General features: G+C 50.3%; 1 protein-coding gene across 16 annotated transcripts in view; it reads right to left on the reverse strand.

Annotated features, from left to right (window-relative positions):
* Window positions 1-923: 923 nt before the first annotated feature.
* Window positions 924-19,373, reverse strand: part of Epb41l1 (erythrocyte membrane protein band 4.1 like 1) — a 119,590-nt gene continuing 101,140 nt past the window's right edge. For 13 of the 16 annotated variants that reach the window (XM_060382954.1, XM_060382957.1, XM_021650971.2 and 10 more), the window contains 6 exons: window positions 17,974-18,054; window positions 13,472-13,558; window positions 12,666-12,749; window positions 10,340-10,420; window positions 9,920-10,036; window positions 924-4,288 (listed from right to left, as the gene is read on the reverse strand). In XM_060382954.1, coding sequence (XP_060238937.1) covers window positions 4,280-4,288; window positions 9,920-10,036; window positions 10,340-10,420; window positions 12,666-12,749; window positions 13,472-13,558; window positions 17,974-18,054 — 459 coding nt within the window. In that variant the 3' untranslated portion in view covers window positions 924-4,279. The remainder of the gene's footprint in view (window positions 4,289-9,919; window positions 10,037-10,339; window positions 10,421-12,665; window positions 12,750-13,471; window positions 13,559-17,973; window positions 18,055-19,373) is intronic. The other 3 variants (XM_060382958.1, XM_021650970.2, XM_060382959.1) reach the window with 1 other exon arrangement.

Here is a 19,373-nt window from a genome sequence, read left to right on the forward strand (position 1 = left end):
TGCACAACAATCACTTGGCTCCCATGGTGGGGGGTGGTCTTCTTTCAGAAAGATGGACTATACTGTACCTCCCTCCTTCAGATACTTGAGACCCAGATACTTACTGTCCCCTCTGCCTAGAAAGTTCTCATTGAAGTTTTTCATCTTACTTGATCTCTTTATTCAGATCAAAAAAATCACCTCTTTAGGGAGAGAGATATGGCTCAGAGGTTAAAAACACTGCTTGCTCTTCCAGAGTGCCTGAGTCCAATTCCCACCAACCATATGATGGCTCATAACCATCCATAATAAGATCTGGTGCCCTCTGCTGGTCTGCAGGCACACATGCAAGCAGAACACTATATACACAATAAATAAATCTTTAAAAAAAAAGTTACCTCTTTAGGGAGGTCTTTCACTGTCCAACCAGTTTTTCCCTTTGTGGCGTTGGGGTTCACACATGCTAGGCAGGAACTCTACCACTGAGTGACACCCTCAACTTCAGCCACCTTGTTAAAGTGATCTCCTTCAGTGAACCCCCTTCCTCAGTGTGTCTCCTTCCAATTGCTGATCTCTCTAACCAGTTTTTCCTGTCTCACTGTTTTCTCCACTGGACTGACAGCCTTTGACCAGGGAGCCTAAGGCAAGTCCTGGGCCACCGTGGGAACTCCAGACATTTGTTGATTTAAATTGTTCTACATTAGAGCTTGGCTTGGTGCATGCCTTTAATCTCAGCACTAAGGAGGTAGAGGCTGGTGGGTCTCTTTTGCGTTCCTGGCTGGGGCTATATGGTGAGATCCTATCTCAAAAACAAAACCAACAACAACAACAACAAAGTGTTCTACGTTAGGTGTCTCCACTCCAGTTCTATATGAGCTTGTACCAGCAGCTAAGGTCAGAGAGGAGAGACAGTGGGAGATAAGGGAGGCTGAGGGAGTCCGTGGTTCAGCATCAAACACATTTATTTCACTTTTATTGAGTATACAAGAACAGAGAGCACACGCATACAGCACGGAGCACTGAGGTGGGGGAGCGTGGGGACAGGAGAGGAGAGAGGGGAGTGAGTAAAAAGGAACAGGACAGCATTGCAGTTGGTTGGTAAGGTGCTTTTGAAAAAAATATAGATATATTTAGAGTGATGTCGCTCATGCAATTTCAGGCCAGTCTTGGTATGTGCTTGCAGGATTCAGAAACTGAAACAGGTCCTGGCACTTCCTATACCCTCACGTGGAAAGATTCACAGAAAGCAAAAGTAGAGGGGAAAGGGGGGGAGGGGTGCATGAGACGCAGAGATAAAGCCTCATTGTGTAACGAGTTTGCCCTGCTCGCTTAGTTAAATGGGATGGGGTAGCCCACTGTCACGTGGTGAGTTAGGAGCTGCAAGGAGATGGCCACCCAGAACCTTGACTGCTCATTGAGGCTTTTCTCACACTGTTACCTGGCCCCTGGATGGAGAGGTACCACAGAGAAGATGACACACACACACAAAAGCAAAAAGAAAAAGTAGGTTGAAGTCAGACAAGACAACGTCCTTATTCTCTATGGAGAGGAGGATGGGGAGCAAAGAGTGCCCTAGATTTTAGTCCCCTCCTCCCCGGGCAGGGTGCTGACTGCCTCTCTGGGAAGAAAAAAAAAAGGTCAGAACATCCATGGAGCAGGTGTCTCCCCAAACCCTAACGTCCCACAAGCTAAGCTGGGTCACGTCACCCTTGCCCTGTAGCCCATGTGCAGGGCAGGCACAACTCTCCAAACAAAGATCCTCCCTCTGAGGTATGTATGCCCAGTGTGTGCAGGCCGGAAGAGTTCCTGCAAAGACAGATGAGGCCTGAGACTGATTCCGAGGGGATAGAGCTATTCCTGCTCTGGGCTCAGAAGCAGAGAGGACTTGCGTGCTATAAAGGGCAGGAAGGAGGTTCTGTGGCTTCTCCATCAAGAATGGCCAAAGATCCTGGAGCAGAGACAAGGCGCTGCCACTGGAGTGGTGTGGGCCCACAAGCCTGCACCGGGCGTATATGGCTGACTCTGCTATCTAACAGCTTGGCTGTCTTCTCAGCTGCCACAGAGACAAGAGCTACTCTAGCCTCTTGACCTGTATCAGACCAGCACCTGTAAGTAGGTAGGGTGTATATTGTAACTAATAAGCAAACCAAGAGAGCACATCTAGTCTGGGCCCTCCGACAAGACATTTCTCCTTAGTGTCTAATAAGGTGGAGGATATGGAGAAGTGTTCTGAAATGAGCCAGCTCTGCTAGAGCTAGGCTCGTCCACTAGTTTCCCACGTCCCCCCTCTCCTTGCATGTTTCCCCTTCCATGCTGAAACAGAGCCAGGCACAAACCGGCCATCATAAACATCTGGTGAATGAATGTAGGAACTGCCTTGGCAGGACTAGGACAAGGAATGAGATTGCTGTGGTATATTTTCACTCAGAAAGGGAGGGACATAGCAAGCAAGCCAGAAGCCTGCATGTGCCAGACTGCAACAGCAAGCTTGTGGCAGGGTCTTCTCCAAGGGCTCCTGTTATCTCAAGGCCATTTCTGAGCCTGGATACTACCGACCGAGGTCTTGCAAGCCAGGGTCTAGTGCAGATAGAGCCAGTAGGGGGCACTTCCTTATACCTGCTATCATTCTAGGACAGGTGAGGCCTGCAGAAGTGCGGTGTGGGCCTATCACGGCCCTCCCTCTGTCCATGGCCTCTTTGTCATGGCTACTTTAGCTCGGGAAGAAGAGAATGACTCACAGGATGAAAGAGGCACAGGGGGAAGACTGGCTGGGCATTTCAGAAAACCAAGTGAGAGTCGCTGCTTTCTACCCCAACCAGGGCACCACCTCCCTCAAGAGAAAGAACTGATTGTGATGAGGCGGTGAAGAGCAGGGCAAGACGTGGTGGAACACAAACCAAAACAAGGACCCTGGTAGTAAGTAGCAAAACAGAAAGAGAGGACTGAAAACCAAGGCAAGCCCCCTGGAGGTAGGAGGACTGACCTATGGGACCTCAGCAGCAGGAGTCCTGAGCACAGACCAGGCCCTGACAGCTACTGCTGGGGGAGAAGGCATCTTGGCCTGGCATATTCGGGACTACATCTGTGTTGCTTCCTTCTGGCCGAACCCTCACCTCTCTATGGAGGGTCCCCCACTCTCCCCACCGATCACCCAGTTACAAACACCACACACAGTTTCACTACACTGAATCTGTCAGCAATACTGGGAGCCGGCCCCACCCAGAGTCTAGTGTCCTCGGCTGGGCCAGTTTGGCAAGATCTAGGAACCTTGGGATACACCAAATCACAGTCAGGTAATTGTAGCTTGGAAATGTCAGCTGCATACTTACCAGCACAGTTTATTTTAATATTTGTTTCCTGTTACATGTAATATACATAACTTAAAATCACAGTCATACAATCTCCTACGAGCTGCACCTCCGTCATGAGAAGCCGGAAACATACAATGTCTACTTCCCTTCCCACAGCTTCCTTTTGCTCCTGTAGTCTCTTTTGTTTCCGATGAGGGTCATCTGCAGTGGCCCTCAGCAGGACCAGGACACAGAAGAGGAGGGTCGGGGAGAGAGGCAAGAGGGAGCTGAGACAGAAAATGGAGACAAGATGAGTACACGCCGAGGGCGTGGCTGGGAGGCAGAAGAACAGAGTGAATTTCTAAGCCCAGTATCAAGACCCAGAAAACAACATGGAGTGTCCCTCCTTCTCCTTCCCATGGGGGAGGCTTCCATTCTCTCTTTCTTGGAAACCAGTTGCCTGTGCATGTCTTGCTGCTGTGACTTCTCTTGCTTGGCTACAAGATCTTTTATGTTTTTTCTCTTTCCTTTGCAGTAGAGGGAGCAAGAGAGGCTGGAGAACAAAGAGGGTGCTCGTCCATCCTGGAGTGTGCCCAGCTGGGCTTCAAGAGGGTGTCTACAATCATCGCGGTCTGCTTTTGTAGTTTGCAGGAGGTGGAGGTGAGGGAGCGAGAGATTACGATTGTTATATATTTTCCCGGGGGGGGGAAAATTCCCACCAATTCAATTTGTCTGCAAAGGAAATGAAGGTTGTTGCAGATGTTAGTTGTCGCCATCAGCTGACTGCTCCGCCAGCCCCAGCAGCAGTGCGAGGACGCGGTGGTTCCTGTATATATATCTATATCTATATATATCTATATATATATATGCTTTCCCTTCCCAGTCTCTCCTCAGTGACAGTACGTCGCAGCTGGGATGTTGGTGCTGTCGGAGAATCCAGAATGAAGGCCCCTTCTTAATGGTTCTCTGGCTTGGGTTGGACCAGACACGCCAGCATCTCTTCACGGAGGTCAGGATTCCTGGGTGCCAGAGGCAGGGGAAGGGGGTGGCAGGTACAAAGGAAGGAAGAGAAGGGAAATTAGGGACTTTAGACACGTGGCAAGCTGTTCTAGCTACCTTTTGCCCTGCATTGCAGCCCAGAGAAAAACTCATCCAAGGCCACACAGCTCGCTTGTGGTAGCTAAGGAATGACCCACGTGCACCTGACTCTAGAGTCCGTGTGTTTGCTTGTTTGCTCCTGAGGAGGCAGCACCTTTTACTGAAAATCTTTTAAGTGGTCCTCTAACGTGAAGGCGCTATGGTCCCCATCATTTTCCTTTTCCTCCCTCGCTCCTCTCAGTTCTGCAGCTGTTTCACCCAGGCTGCAGGTTGTCTGGCTTCTCCTTTGCTTTTCCCAGTTATTCCCCATGGGCCTGCTGTGGCCTGGAGATTAAACTACAGACAGCGGTGCTTAAAGAAGAACAAAACAAAAACCCACCAGAGCCTGCAGTCCAACTAAACTCTAGGTTTACCTATGGAAGTGTGGACTCTGTGCTTCCTGGCCTGTCTGCTCTGTGGCTGTGGGCAAATGTCTCAGCCTCTCTAAGCCTCCATCAATCTCTCTGTTAGCCGGGACCTGCCTTACGCAGGTAGAAGCATACCACAGAGGGGGCCTCACACCTGGAGGGCCGGACACGCGCCTTGTTGCTACGCTTGCTTCACTGAAGCCCTTGCCCTGATTTCCCCGATAGCAAGAGCTATCCGTTACCTATCTTTGCTATCTCAGTGGCAACTGCTCAAAAACACAGCCAAGTGAGTGCTGTCCTCTCGATGGCAGTGTTTGGAGACAGATCCTCTCAGAGGGGGAGAGGCCAGGAAGGGCCCAAACAGTACTCTGCTCAATTCATTCTTCTTAGATTAGGACAGCAGTTGATGGCTTACCGTGACCCACAGTAGTGACTGGCCTACCTGATTTGGAAGGCTCACTGTGTGCCAGCCACTATGGTAATTACCGTATCTGTATAATCTCCATGAGACAAAGACTATGGGAAGTCAGCATGGAAGGAACACATGTGGCTCTGGAGTCGACCACATCAGGCTGCCTCTAGTCAGTTTATCCTGTTCCCAGCACTGCAGCTATGAGCAAGCCTGTTAAGGTCTCTAAGCATCTGTCGAATGAATGAGCAGATAGTAATGTCACTCGCCACGGCGTAAGTACCCCATGAATAACAGCAATGGGGGAGCCAATACTGGTAAGAAAACACAGGACGCAGGAATCGCTTGGTAAGGTCTCAGAGCTGAGGGAAGGGAGAACCTGAAGCCAGGTGTGATGGTCCTGGCCTGGAATCCCGGCACTTAGGAAGGCCAGCAGGGAATATATTGAGATCAAGGGCAGCCTGGGCTATATAACAAGACTTGCCACCAAAAAAGGTAGGAAGGGATAAAGGAAGGCCTGAAATTTGAAATCGGGTCTGTAGGACTCTGGAGTTCTTGGGGGGAGGGGTGGGGTACCAAGATGCAGCTCTCCATTAAGTCAGTGTTTTTCAAGCACCTTAAGAAGTAAAGGCTTGGGGCTGGAGAGATGGCTCAGAGGTTAAGAACACTGGCTGTTCTACCAAAGGTCCTGAGTTCAATTCCCAGCAACCACATGGTGGCTCACAGCCATCTATAATGAGATCTGGTGCCCTCTTCTGGCATATAGGTGTACATGCAGGCAGAATAATGTATAAATAATAAATAAATCTTTAAAAAAAAAAAAAAAAAGCAAAGGCTTGGGGCTGGAGAGATGGCTCAGTGGTTAAGAGCACTGTCTGCTCTTCAAAATGAACCTGGGTTCAATTCCCAGCACCCACATGGCAGCGCACAACTGTCTGTACAACCAATTCTAAGGGATCTGACACCTTCACATTAATGCACATAAAATAAAGTTAAATAAATTATATTAAAATAAATTATATTAAAAAATTATAAATTAAAAATTATAAATTATATTAAAAAATTATGAAAAAAAGGAAGCAAAGGCTTTATTTGTTTTTGGGTTTGTTTTTTTTTTTTAATTCAGAAAAGACTTCTCCCCAGAATCACTGGGCATGACCCTGTCTAGCAAAGCGTGTGGAAAGAGAAGGCAAGAAAGACTTGTGGCTCCCCAGAACATAAAGTGGATCTCTACAGAATGAGCTGGAAGAGAAAACAGGGGTATACCAGTGTTCCTGGGGAGAACAGCATTCAGTGAAGAACTGAAGAGGAGGGAATGAAGCAGCAGGAGCAGCGGGCTGATGTCAAAGACCACAAGCACGCGGCAGGGCGGGGCAGACATGGAGGCCGGGAGAAGAGGAAAGGGAAAGTCAGAGAGCCTGGGGCTCCAGTGGCAAACAGCCTCTGGGGGAAACACAGTGAAGAGTGAGAGGATGGAGGTGACGGAGGGAACAAACACAGACACCCAGAAAAGCACACAAAGGAATACACTGGAAAGGTGCTTGCTCCAGCTCTTCACTCAGCAAATACTGGAACTGAGACCCCTGCCCTGCCCCAGAGAAGAAACTGACCCACTGGTCAGTGGCAGGGCCATAGGGCCAAGCCTCTGGAATCCCACCAGGATGTCATGGCCCCTACATCTGGCTACTGGGGCCTTCACAAGGACCGATGTATAACTAAATAGTAATCCTCATGAAGTAGGGGTTCCAGGTTCACCCAGCCGTTCCAGAGCAGACCATCCAAGGCAGCTTCCCCAGGGGATGTCACCAACTCTGTGCTAGCATGACCAGTGACTTACCCGCCACCACGCTGAGATTCAGAGAAAAGAGGAAAAACCAGGTGACGACAGTTTGCATGGAAGTCTGAGTTAAGGTTTTACTGTGGCCAGCTTACTCTCCTTCAGCATATACAATGGAAACAGACTGTGAGCACTGCGTGAAATTTACTTTCCTAGAAAGTACTTGCTCTCAATATCGCTACTAAAAGTCTCAGATATTTCTGTTTTTCTCAACTTTTCCAGACAAATAGAAAGTTTTAGTTTTCCAAATTTAAATCCCGTGTAGGAGGTACCTGGGAATGCATGCACACGCGTGAGCTGGAGGTCAGCTTTGAGTGCTGCGGTTTACCTGTGTTCGTTAGTTTTCATTTGTTTGTGTGAGGCAGGGTCTCTCACCAGCCTGGAGCCCACCAAGCAGATCAAGCTGGCTGACAGGCAGGTCTCTGGCTCCAGCTCCCGGCACTGGCATTGCAAGTGTGCACCACAGAACCCAGCTTTCTACAAGTGAGTTCTGGGGCTCAAACTCAGGTCCTCACAACGCTTTACAAACTGAGCTGCTTCCCCAACACTTAAATCCCAAATTTTAACTTAATAAAGAGCAAATGTGTGTGTGTGGTGGTTTGAATACGAATGGCCCCCACAGGCTCATATATTTGAATTCTTAATCACGAGGGAGTGAAATTGTTTGAAAGGGCTATTCGAGGATTAGGAGATGTGGCCTTGTTAGAGGAAGTTGGGTGGGTGGGCTTTTAGGTTTCGAAAGCCCACACTGGGCCCAGTCTCTCTCCATCATTCTGTGTTGCTGTCTCTGACTCTATCTGTCTCTCTGTGTCTCTGTCTCTCTCTCTCTTTCAGCCTGCTGCCTGGGCATCAAGATGTAGCTCTCAACTCTTCCTCCATCACCATGCCCACCATGCCCACCATGCCTAGTGCCATGCTCCTCACCATGATGATAATGGACTAAGCTCTGAGACTGTAAACAAGCCCCCATTTAAATGTTTTCTTTCATAACAGTTGCCTTGGTCATGGTATCTCTTCACAGCAGTAGAAGTGACCAAGACACACATGAAGTTCATGTTAATGACATATGTGGGGGCCTGGGCGTGTGGCAGAACACTTGCTGCTGTATGCCAAGTCCTGGGATTGATCCCCACTGCCCTAAATAACAAAGGGGCCTAGGAATGCAGCAGTTAGCAGAACGCTTGCCTAGTGCAGCAAGTTCTGAGCTTGATTTCCAGCACAACATCGTATTGGGAGAGGTGGTGCCTGAAATCCCATTGCTAGAGAGGTATAGGCAGGAGGATTAGGAGTTCAAGGTCATCCTTGGCTACAAAGTAAGTTCAAGGGAAAGAAACCTAGGCTATATGAGAACCTGCCTCCAACGAAAACAAAACGGAAGCCAGGCATGGTCCTTAATCTCACTGCTTGGGAGGCAGAGGCAGGCGGATCTCTGAGTTTGAGGCTAGCCTGGTCTACAAAGTAAATCCCAGGACAGTGAGGGCTACACAGAGAAACCTTTTCTCAATGAAATGAAACAAACAAACAAACAACCCCCGTTTATTAATCACATTACTTAAGTCAGTATATCCCTTTTCATTTGATAAATATTAAAATTCCCGAGATAGCTGACATTTTCACACTAAATCTTTGAAATCCTACATGTATTTACCCTAAAGCACATCTCATCGTGACTGAGCCATTTCAAGTGCCTAACAGCCATATTTGCCAGTGACTGCCATATTGGACTGCACAGAACAAACACTGCCACCATTACACAAGTTCTTTTGGATGAGACCAATCCAGATCACAGGTCAGCATTCTTTCACATGTCAGAAAAACATGTCAGTACTTTCCCTCTAAGAAGGTGGCACTCAAAGAAAGAGAAGCATTCTTGTACCCCTCTAAAAAACAATTCAAGAAAAGGCAAAGAGGCAAACAACTACTATCTGTGGGGCCTTTGAGGTGGTTTGTTCCTGCTGTAGTGTAATGTATGAGCTGTATACAGTGCACAGACGTAAGGGCAGCAAGAGCTTGCCTTTCGGGAGTGGTGCTGAGGAGAGAGCCTGGTCTCACTCATGTTAAGCAGCTGCAGTAGGTCAGGCTAAATCCCCAGCACTGAAAAAAAGTTGATCTATGCGTATCTTCATGTAGCCCACCCAGTTGGAAACATTCCCTCGAAAGTTTCCTTGTCTCTCTTCACTGTCACATCCTAGGGGTAATGCTATTCTGCTTTTCTTCCCAATGGGATAGAAATTTTGCCTGCTATTCACTTCCAGTGAATGGAATCACATAGCTGAGATTTTTGTCTTCTATGTCTGATAAAATTCAGCGAGCTTCCAGAGAGGCAGAAGAACCCCCTCCACAGTGTAGGCTGCAAGAAGCCTGACATGTCCCCACACTGCACTACTGGAGACCTTGAAGGCCTTCAATGACAAAGAAAGATGGTAGCGTTTCTGGGAATCTGGCCCTGGAGGGCCTGAGAAGTCCCGGGTTTGTAAGCAAGCAAAGCAGATGGTCAAAGACTACGGACATCACATCCCCTTAGCAATATCGCATCAGCGTGATGGAGAGAGTGACTCGGGATGGAAATGTGGTACCCAGACTGGTCTGTGCCTCCATTTACATCAGCTCCCCTCCCTGCCAATCCTCGGCACCCTTTCCTTGCCCCTTGTGGACTTGCTTTTCTGGACTTGGGGTCTTAAATGCTAAAGAAACTGAGACGGCATCTTCTCTTCCTCCTTCCCTTGGTCTGGAGTGGGGCCTCTGTCTCTCTCCTTGGAGACACAAGCCAAGTAGGTGAGGGTCACAGCTGTGCTACCGATCATGCTACCCAGGCTGTCAGTGGAAATGACCCTCCAAGGATCGATACTGCTTCCTCCTCCTCCTCCTCCCCCCACACTGCTGAGCCCCGGGGCCTTACCTGTGGCTTTTTGTCCCTCTCCTCTGGGGATGGGTCTGTTTCTCTGTAGACAACAGCTTTGGTTACCAGCATGTCTGGGTGCTGCAGTTTGGCTTCCTTGATGGCCAAAGCCAGGGCCTGGTGGGCAGAACAGCGTAGTGAGGCACCAGGAATAGTGACTATGAGAGAACCTGTCCCTATTGCACAGCTGGGGAAACTGAGACCCAGGAGGGGCCAGGTTAAAGAGTTAGAGAAAGCGGCTAGAGTGTGAATCTCACAGTCCCCGTCCAATGTCCCTTCTTGGGGGCTTCTTACCTGAATGGGGTCAGCAAGGAATGGACGCCTTCTCTGCCCAGAAGGGTAGTCGTCCACAGGCCACCCATTATAAGAGGGACTGGATACCAGGCTGTGCCCTGGGAATACTGTTTCCTAGCCCCATACCTGGTCTTGATCGACATCTTCATCCCCAGTAATGATGATTCGCTTCTCAATCCTTGTCTCAGAAAACCCTCCCTTCACAGTCTGCAGAGAGAGAGAAGCAGAGGGCAGGGGAAAGAAAGGTGAGGCCCCTCTTAGGTCTGCTGAGACAGGAGGCCTACACACCTCAGCCTCAGTCAACTGAGGAGGCTGGGTGACAGCAGATCATGCCTTTCCTGGGCTCCTCAGCATGGCCCTTTTCTGGTTTGGGGACTTCGGACTGCAGCTCCTGCAGGATTGTTACCCCACCCCCCTCCCAGCTACCAAACTGTCCCATTTATGTGTCCCACACCCAGCTCAGACGCTACTCCTTGGCTGGCAGAGTTGCAAGGCCTCCTGTCTGGCCCTCCCCAAATGCTGACTCTGTGTCTCTCATGGTCTTGGGCCTCTGCATGGAGCTGAGCTACGTGCGCGGGTCCTGCACACCTCTCCAGGCTTCGAGCTCTGGAGAACGAGGCTTGTATTTTGACCACCTTGGTATCCCCTCCTCACCCAGTATCTTTCCCAGTCTGACCTGGATGTAGATCTGTAGTTGGATGAACACATGAATGAAATGTGAATGGTGACAAGGTTCTACCTCATATGACTCAGAACAATCCAACAAAGAGAATTTATCACCTCTACCGTTCTCTCAGGGAATGAGGCTTGGAAGTAGAGGATGGGGCAGGGCCTAACTGTTTGGCATATTCAAGAAGGATGTGACCGAAGGAAATCATAGCTGGAGGTGAGCAAGGGTGAACAGAAAGCCTCAAGCGGTAAAGAGCAGAGAAGCGTTTTCTGAGCTATATTCACTGCGGGGTGAGCCATGTAAGGCGTTCCCATAAAGCCAGCAGGAAACTCGGCGCTGCTCTCTCATGTCTTTTGAGAGGTTGCTACTTGGGAAACGTGTCAAGGTGCCAAAGCTACAAAGTTGCAGGCAGGGCCCTGCAGAGTGTAGACAAAGGGACAGTGCTACCGATGGCACTCTCCCTTAGGTGGCTCAGCTGGACCCTCAGCTCGACACCTGTGCTTTGCTTGGCTCCTCAACCTTCCAGCCGTGGCTGGGTCCCTCCTGATTTCCCTGGCCACTCAGCTGGGAACTTGTTGCAGCCTCCCAGATTGCAGCCTTTTTCAATTCCTTGGCTGTCACAGCTGATTAACCCCTCCTCCAGGAATGCCTCCCTCCTGTGGCCTGTGCTCTTCTGTCTCTAGCTCCCACCTGGCCCAAGCCCTCAGCCCAGGCCTCAGTTCTTATCAAGCACTCTAGAACTCTCCTCCCTCTACTCCCCTGCACCTCCTTTCTTTCTTTGCATTGCTGGGGATCGAACACAGCACCTTGTGTACAACAGACAGACTCAGCCCAGTCCCAGCTCCAGCTAGCCTGTTTCCACTGATTCACTACCTATGTCAGAAATTTCCTCCAGAGCTCCTGTTTCCCTTAGACTAAGATCCTCCACGGTCAAATCATCCCCAGTGGCTGGTGCCTACCTCATCTGCCCCCGTATTCTCTATTGCCTTGCCCCAGGTGCAACCTAATTTCCAAGCCCCCGAACTTCACACTACTTTCTTGTTTCCTACAAACACGTCTCACTTACATCACCTCCAGCCATTGGGGGGTGGGGTGGGGGGGAGTCCAGTAAGGTTCAGGCTCACTAGCATTTGCTTAGCAAAGTAAACACACAGTGTCTGCCTCCGACCCTTGCTAGCATCCCTCCTGGCTCCTTCACCCTCAGGTGATCTGCAGGGAGAACACTGCTTTTCTCTCTCTCTCGATTTGGGCAGTGGACAGGAAGGACAGTGTTTAGGGATTGATAGGGATTAAGCCTAGGGGCCTTGCCAGGCCAGGACTATATACCACTGAGAGGTATCTCCAGCCCTCTTTACTTTTAATCTTGAAACAGGGTCCCACTAAGTTGCCTTAGCTTAGCTGGCCTGAACGTTCAGTCCTACAAGAACTTCCTAAGCAGCTGGGATTCAAGGCCTACGTTACCAGGCTTAGCAAATAACAATTTTTTTTTCCCCAAATGACACTTCCTAAGTTTGGGGAGCTTGCTGCTTGTCACTCTTCTGGATTCGCCTGGCTCTCAAGGCCAGTAAAACGCAAACATCAGTGTTCATCATGACTTCGGAGGACCATCTGCCAATGCTGTGTGCAAGGCCTACTCCTCGGACAGCAGGAGCACGGGACAACGCACTTGAGAACTGGCCAAGGTCCCCTCTGTGCCTTAGAAAACGGGGAGCCAAGGCTCAGCCCTGGAGATGACCTTCCCACCTGCAGCCCGCTGGGGCCCGGGAACCTGCTTCTACTCACTTTGGTGACATGGGTGGTGGTGGAGGTGGAGAGGGTTTCCGCAGTGGCGCCGTACGTGCTGGTGAGGACATCTTTCCCGATGATCTGCAGAATACAACCACCCCCACCCCAGGGTCAGGTCAGGGCGCTGGGCTCTGAAGGGGCAGGCAGGGCTAGGGAAACTTTCCCAGAAATAAGCAGGGCCCCCATGAAGGTGAAGCATGGAAGCCAAGATGCTCGGAACCATTCATTCTTAGACAAGAATGTCAAAACCTTTCCAAGTCCAGGGATCTATAACTCTTAGGTCTTGAAATCCCTAAGGCCCACAGTCCTAACACCACCCTAGACTCTAAGCCTCCCAGAAGAATGGACAGATTCGTCCAGGGAGGAGACAGAGCCCCACGCCCACCCCACCCACTGGGCTCTCATCCTGTCACAGACAGGAACATGCTCTCGCTGGACTAGACCAGAGAACCGCAAACAGAATCAAAGCACCGGAACTGATCTCTCAGTGACAGACTCGGGGTTCCTGCTGGGACAGCCACCAACACAACCCAGCCTGGAATCAAAGCCTGTGGACTCCTCGCTCCCTGGTCTTCCTCCTCTATACAGTGATGTAGCTATGTGTGTGTCCGTGTCTGCGTGCGCATGTGTGTGTCCCGTTTACCCCCAGCCCTGATGCCAACTCTTTGGTTACATGGGGAGGCACTGACGGGCACCTTGGGCATCTGCAAATGGTCCTGAGCCCCTTGCTGCACTTCCTGGGGGCTGTGTGCCCTCGTCCTCAGCTCTAAGTCCCCTAGCCTGAGCTGGCCCTGCCTACTTACCGGTGAAAGAGAACGGATTTCCGTGGCCACCGTCTGTGGGCCTGGGATCATGGCAGCTGCCCCCTTCCCGGACTTGAGACTGTTCTCCTGGGGAGACAATAGTGCTCAGATGGCCAGGTCTCAGGTCAAGAGGCCTCCAGGCTAGGCAGGGCGTGTGACCGTGTGGTTAGCGTCCCCAGAGGGTTGAGAAGTAACACAGAGGCAGAGAGCTGAGGCATTCACCCCCCACTTACTCAGTCCCCATGCTTGCACACTTGCTCACACACTCACTCAACAGAGATTACTAAATCCCTGCTATTTGGGAAGTCATAGTGCACAAGATACAGCCTTGCTCTCTAGAAGCACTGAAGGGAGTTAGGATGCCCAGGCTCTTGTTCTGGACCTTCTGTGCACCTTGAGGCAGGGCCACTTCCTCCCTACTTGTCTGCGAAAGAAAGGATCTTTGCCTATTCCCGTGGAGCTCTTGTGAGAAGAACACAGGTAAAGGGGTTTTGTAAACCAAAAGCTGCCGGTAAGTGAAAGAACGTGAGTGGATGGGTCACGTGAGTACTGCCTGGTACCCCTAGGATATACATTAGGTATGTGCATCCTCAAGATTTCATTCACCCTTCCAAACCACTGAGCCAAGCCTCGGTAGCAGTCCTGTTCTATAGAGGATACACGGGAGGGGAACCTAGAATATGTGGCTTGCTCAAGTCTCCAGGCAAGACTGTTGACTCCTGAGCTGGACAGCTGCAGTGCTGCTAGGTGCTCGTGGCCTGTGCCAGCACTCTGCCCTTGGAATTGTCCCTCTTGAGCCAGCTCCCCTGGTCTTCTCCTGGATTCTAACTGCTAGATCTCCCTGGAATTGTCCTTGGTGTAAGGTATCTGGCCAAAGGACACTAAGTTTCTATTGTTTCATTCCTGCAGTCTGCAGCTTGCCTTTGTTATTCGGGTCTCAGACAAATGGACCGAGGTCTTGGTCTGTGCATGGCAAGGACCCGGACCACTGACTTCCTGCTGAAGCAGACCCTTCTGCTCCGCCCTTGCCTCTGCCTCACCTGTCACTGGCCAGGTCACTCAGCACACCATCAAGAGGCACATTCCTTGCAGCATCTTGGATTCCAGACTGCAAAGGCCATTTGTAGCTGTGTTTTCTCTCTCTGGCTTAGGGAACGGCCAACGTCTCTTTGAATCCTTCTGTCACTCAGACTGTGCTCACATAAAGTCTCTTATTCTCTGTCTTCCCTCTTGTCACTGAGGCCAGTGTCCAAAGCTTACCTCCATCTTTGCAGTGAAGACAGGAGCCACTAAGTGGGGTACAGGTTGTTCAAAGTCTAGCCTCTTCCCTTTCCCTGCATCCGTAGCCATGTCTACCTCCCAACTCAAGGAAGCACAGTTCCTCTCCCTGAGCAAGGCAAGCCCACGATCGTTCCTCGGGGCTCCCCTCTGTCCACCCTCAGGTACCCAGGGCAGCCTCCCTGCCTCTACCTGTGTTGTCCCAGATCTTTCTTGAACCCCAAATCTTCAAAACCAATTGTCTTCTGAGCCTTTCCCTGGAAACACCCCATACGTCCACCTCATTCCGGTCAGTTCAGCAGTGGGGCTGGCTGCTGGATCCCAACATACAAGCTTAACCCTCCGCTCACGCTACACTGCCGGGCACCACCTGGAGGGTGATGGAAGGCTTGTGAACACAGACTGCCAGGATCCCGGGGATTCTGAATTAGGCTTTTTGAACAGGGTGGGGAATGTGCCTTTTTTCACAGGTACCTGAGGTGACACCGTAAGAGCCCCTGGCTAGTAAACACCGCCCTCGGCCCCTCTGCTCTGTCTCCTGAACATGCACCCACTGACCAAATACTGTACTTTCGTGCTCCTAGACTTCCTAGTCCTCCTGCCCCCCGCTCTCTGCCTCACCTGCCTTCTTGAACCCCGGCAGTTCTTCAGCTAGACCCCAGCCCTGTAGACAGGTTCCCACCTTCCCTTTCTGTCCTCACGTGGGCCCTAGAGTAGAGACACTGTTTCCTCCAGTGCCCGATTCACAGTGCCTGGCATAGCACTTCAGACATCGTGGGTGTTCAATAAACATTTATTAAAGGAAGAAAAGAGGCAGGAAGGAGCGAGGGAGAGAGCAAGGAAAGGCCAAACTCCACACATGCTGGTAATTTAACAGACACACGCAGCCAATGACGCGCTTCTGCTCTAAAAGCACCATTCCCCTGTTGTCTCCGGAACGAAGTTTAAACCACCTGACATGGCACGGGAAACATGTCTTTGCAGCCCCTTCCCCTCCTGTGCACATCTGCCAGCCACATGTGTTTCTTCACATCCCTGTCCTCACACCTGCTCTCACCGCCTGCAAGCCTTTCCGGAAGGCCACGCCTCACTCTATCCTTCCCTTACAGGCCCACTGTCCCTGCCCAGGTGACGCCTTCCCGCCATCCCCTTAGCAGAGGTGTCACTCACTCATGGCTTCCTTCCAGTGGTCCCTAGGGTAACTTTGCTGCACTGCTTCATGAGGGCAGGAAAGAGACAGCAGCAGCTGACTTCTGGAGACGCTAGGGTCAGGCATTGTTTCAGGGGCTCTGCACAGGGTTCTTATTCCTTCCCACAGGACCCCTCGAGGATCCCACTCCACTTTACAGATGTGGAAATGAGGGCTTGGAGAGGTTCCGATGACTTGCCCAAGGTCGTCCAGCCAGGAAGGGAGGAGGTGGGCCTTGCTCATCACTGTGTGCCCAAGAGCTTCATACATGACAGGCACTGGTGATGACAATTGAACAAATGGATCCTAGTGGGCAGGGTAGCTTCTGCATTGCTGTCTCCCTGTGCTAGGCAGAGGCTCGTCAATGTTTTCGGAACAAATGAATGGATGGATGGATGGATGAGGAAATGAATGAAATTGCACTCTACTCACCATAAAGACAAATTTAAGTTTAGCCTTACATGGATCTCAATGCCTCAGAGTAATAATTTGGAGCGAGAGAAAGAACTGAGTGATCAGGGAAACGTGCCCCATGCCATCAGGAACCGGGCTAGGTTACTACCCTGGGGTCTGTTTACTTAAAACCCACCTGCTGAGGCACCTGACTTCATGAAATTATCTTCTCAGATTTAGGTCAGGGGTTTGGACAAGGGAAGTCATTCAAAAACAACTCTCAATACCTCAAAAACTATCCAGATCAGGCATTGCTACATTCTGTAGCCCCAGATCCACAGAGCTGATGTTCACACAGGTCAGGACAGGGGAGGAGCAGAGAGACTGACATGAAAGTGGAACTCCTGGTGTCAGAACACCTGAGGCTAACCATGTGAATTGGTCATGTGACCTTGGGTTTGTCCCTTTACCCTCCTGAACCTAGGTTGTCTTGTTTGTGAAGGATGTAAAAGAAAGAACAGTGGATAACTATAGCTAACCCGAAGGCCGAGTTTCTCAGGACGCTGCCTGACACGACAACCTACGTGCTGAATGCTGTTTGCTCTCTTTCACTGTTAAAGCTCCTGAGCAGCAGCTCTCAGCCTGCGGGTTCCAGCCCCACAGAGCTAGCACAGCAAACCCTGCATAGCCGTTGCTTTACGATTCACAACAGTAGAAAATTATAGTGATAAAGTAACCATGAAATAATTTTATGGGGGGGTCACACAGCATGAGGAGCTGTATTAAAGGGTCACAGTATCAGGAAGATTGAGAACCACTGCTCTGGAGTCTTGCAAGAAGCTGTGAGCCAGCCGGGCATGGTGGCGCACGCCTTTAATATCAGGCAGAGGCAGAGGCAGGCGGATCCCTGTGAGCTAGAGTCCGGCCTGGTCTACAAAGGGAGTCCAGGTCAGCCAAAGCTATACAGAGAAACCCTATCTCAAAAAAAACAAAACAAAACAAAACAAAACAAAATTAAAAAAAGCTGTGAGCCACACAGAATGAGGCTGACTCCTATTTTATAGACAAGGACACTCGACGCCAAGGACTTTTCTTTACTGGTCAGACAGCAAATAAATAGCAAAATCCACAAGGTCCCTTAGAGGGTGTCTAAAAAACAAAGACAAAAACAACAATAAATAAAGCCCTGAGTGTCCAACTCAGGTTCATTGCTGCCATCTACTGGCCGTGGAGAGAAAGCTGTCTGCAACACTGCAGGTTTGGATTTGTTGACTGCAGGATAGGGGTGGGATGGAGGCATTAGGGCAGGTAAGGGTCACTTGGAAATGCAAGATTCCTGCATGCCAAGAATCAGACGGTTCTACCCTCCCTCTCTTCCTGCACTCCTGGGATGGCCCAGATAACAGAGACTCCACTCAGGGGCCCCAGGGGCTCCACTCCCTACAGTACTCAATTTGGAGAACCAAAGCCTGACAACATTTAAGAGAGCAGCCAAGGTACCGGACACCAGGAATCTGGTCACCTGTCTCCCTGCCATGAGGGCGGCTGAGGACTTCTGAAGCAGCTGCCAAGTTCTGGCTGTTGGGAATTGAGGGGGAGTGAGGGGCGGGTCAGAGAGGGAGGCTTCCTGGCTTCCACTTACCATGGTGGTCGAGATGGTCTCTGTGGTGATGCAGGGGGGAGCAGTCATGAAGTCTTTCCCCACGGGGGCACCCCCATCAACCTGTGAGGCAGAGGAGGGGGCATTAGAGGTGACCGGACTACACAGACCCGCAGCATCTGTCATTCCCATTACAAAGTGACAGGCTGCGTGAGCGGGTGATTGGGCACACACTGAGGGTGCTCGCAGAGCACTGCAGAGGGGCCCTGAGGCTCCTACAGACTTCGTTTCAACCACTCTACTGGACAAAGAAAGAGCAACCATGCAAGCTGACGAATTCTACCTAAGCTCTGACTTCGCAGTCCACAGAAAGTTGGTCTCTGATGTCATGTTTGTTGGGTTTTTGTTTGTTTGTTTATTTGGTTGGGTTTTTTTTTTTTTCCAGACAGGGTTTCTCTGTGTAGCCCTGGTTGTCCTCGAACTCACTCTGTAAACCAGGCTGGCCTCGAACTCAGAGAGATCAGCCTGCCTCTGCTTTCCGAGTGCTGGGATTAAAGGCGTGCATTACCATTGTCCAGCTCTGTGTTGGCTAGTTTTATGTCAATTTGACACAAGCTGAAATTTGGAAAGAGGGACTCTAAATTGGAAAACAAAACAAAGCAAAAACAAAACAAAAAATGCCTCCACAAGACTGGCCTGTAGGCAAGTCTGTCAGGCACTCTCTTGATTAATGACTGCTGTGGGAGGCCCAGTCACTGGAGATGGTGCCATCCCTGGGCAGACGGTCCTGGATGGCATAAGAAAGTGGGCTGAAGCTGGGTGGCACTGAGTAGGCAGAAGCAGGCAGATCTCTGTAAGTTCAAAACCACAGAGTTAGTCCTAGAGTTAGTCCCACGACAGCAATGGCTACACAGAGAAACCCTGTGTTTGAAAAAAAGAAGAACAAAAGGAAAAGAAAGAAAAAAGGAAAGAAAAGCAAAGCAAAGAAAAGAAAAGAAAAAGAAGGCAGGCTGAATAAGCCATGAAGAACAACGGGCAAGCAAGGTTCCTCCATGACCTCTGCTTCAGTTCCTGTCTCCAGGTTCCCGGCTGGAGCTCTGGACCTGACTTCCCTCAGTGATGGATCAGAGTTGTAAGCTGACATAAACCCTTTCCTCCTGAAGTTACTTTCGATCATGTTCTTTTATCACAGCAATGGGAACCATAACTACAATGAAATCGGCACTTTAAAAAAAGTTCACCAAGAAATATGAACAAGGAAACTTTCCCGCGGCACTGACTAGTGGGAAAGACGGAAACCATCACAGGTCCAGTGATGGGAGACGGAAACACAAATGCAGACAGGCTTCCTATGTGGACTAAGAACTGTGGCCACAGAGCTGGGCGTGCTGCATGGGAGAGTGCTTGCTTAGCACGCATGAAACTCAGGTCCCCGCCCCCAT

This window comes from Meriones unguiculatus, chromosome 4 (genome assembly GCF_030254825.1).
Source record: "Meriones unguiculatus strain TT.TT164.6M chromosome 4, Bangor_MerUng_6.1, whole genome shotgun sequence".
Classification (NCBI taxonomy): Eukaryota; Metazoa; Chordata; class Mammalia; order Rodentia; family Muridae; genus Meriones; species Meriones unguiculatus.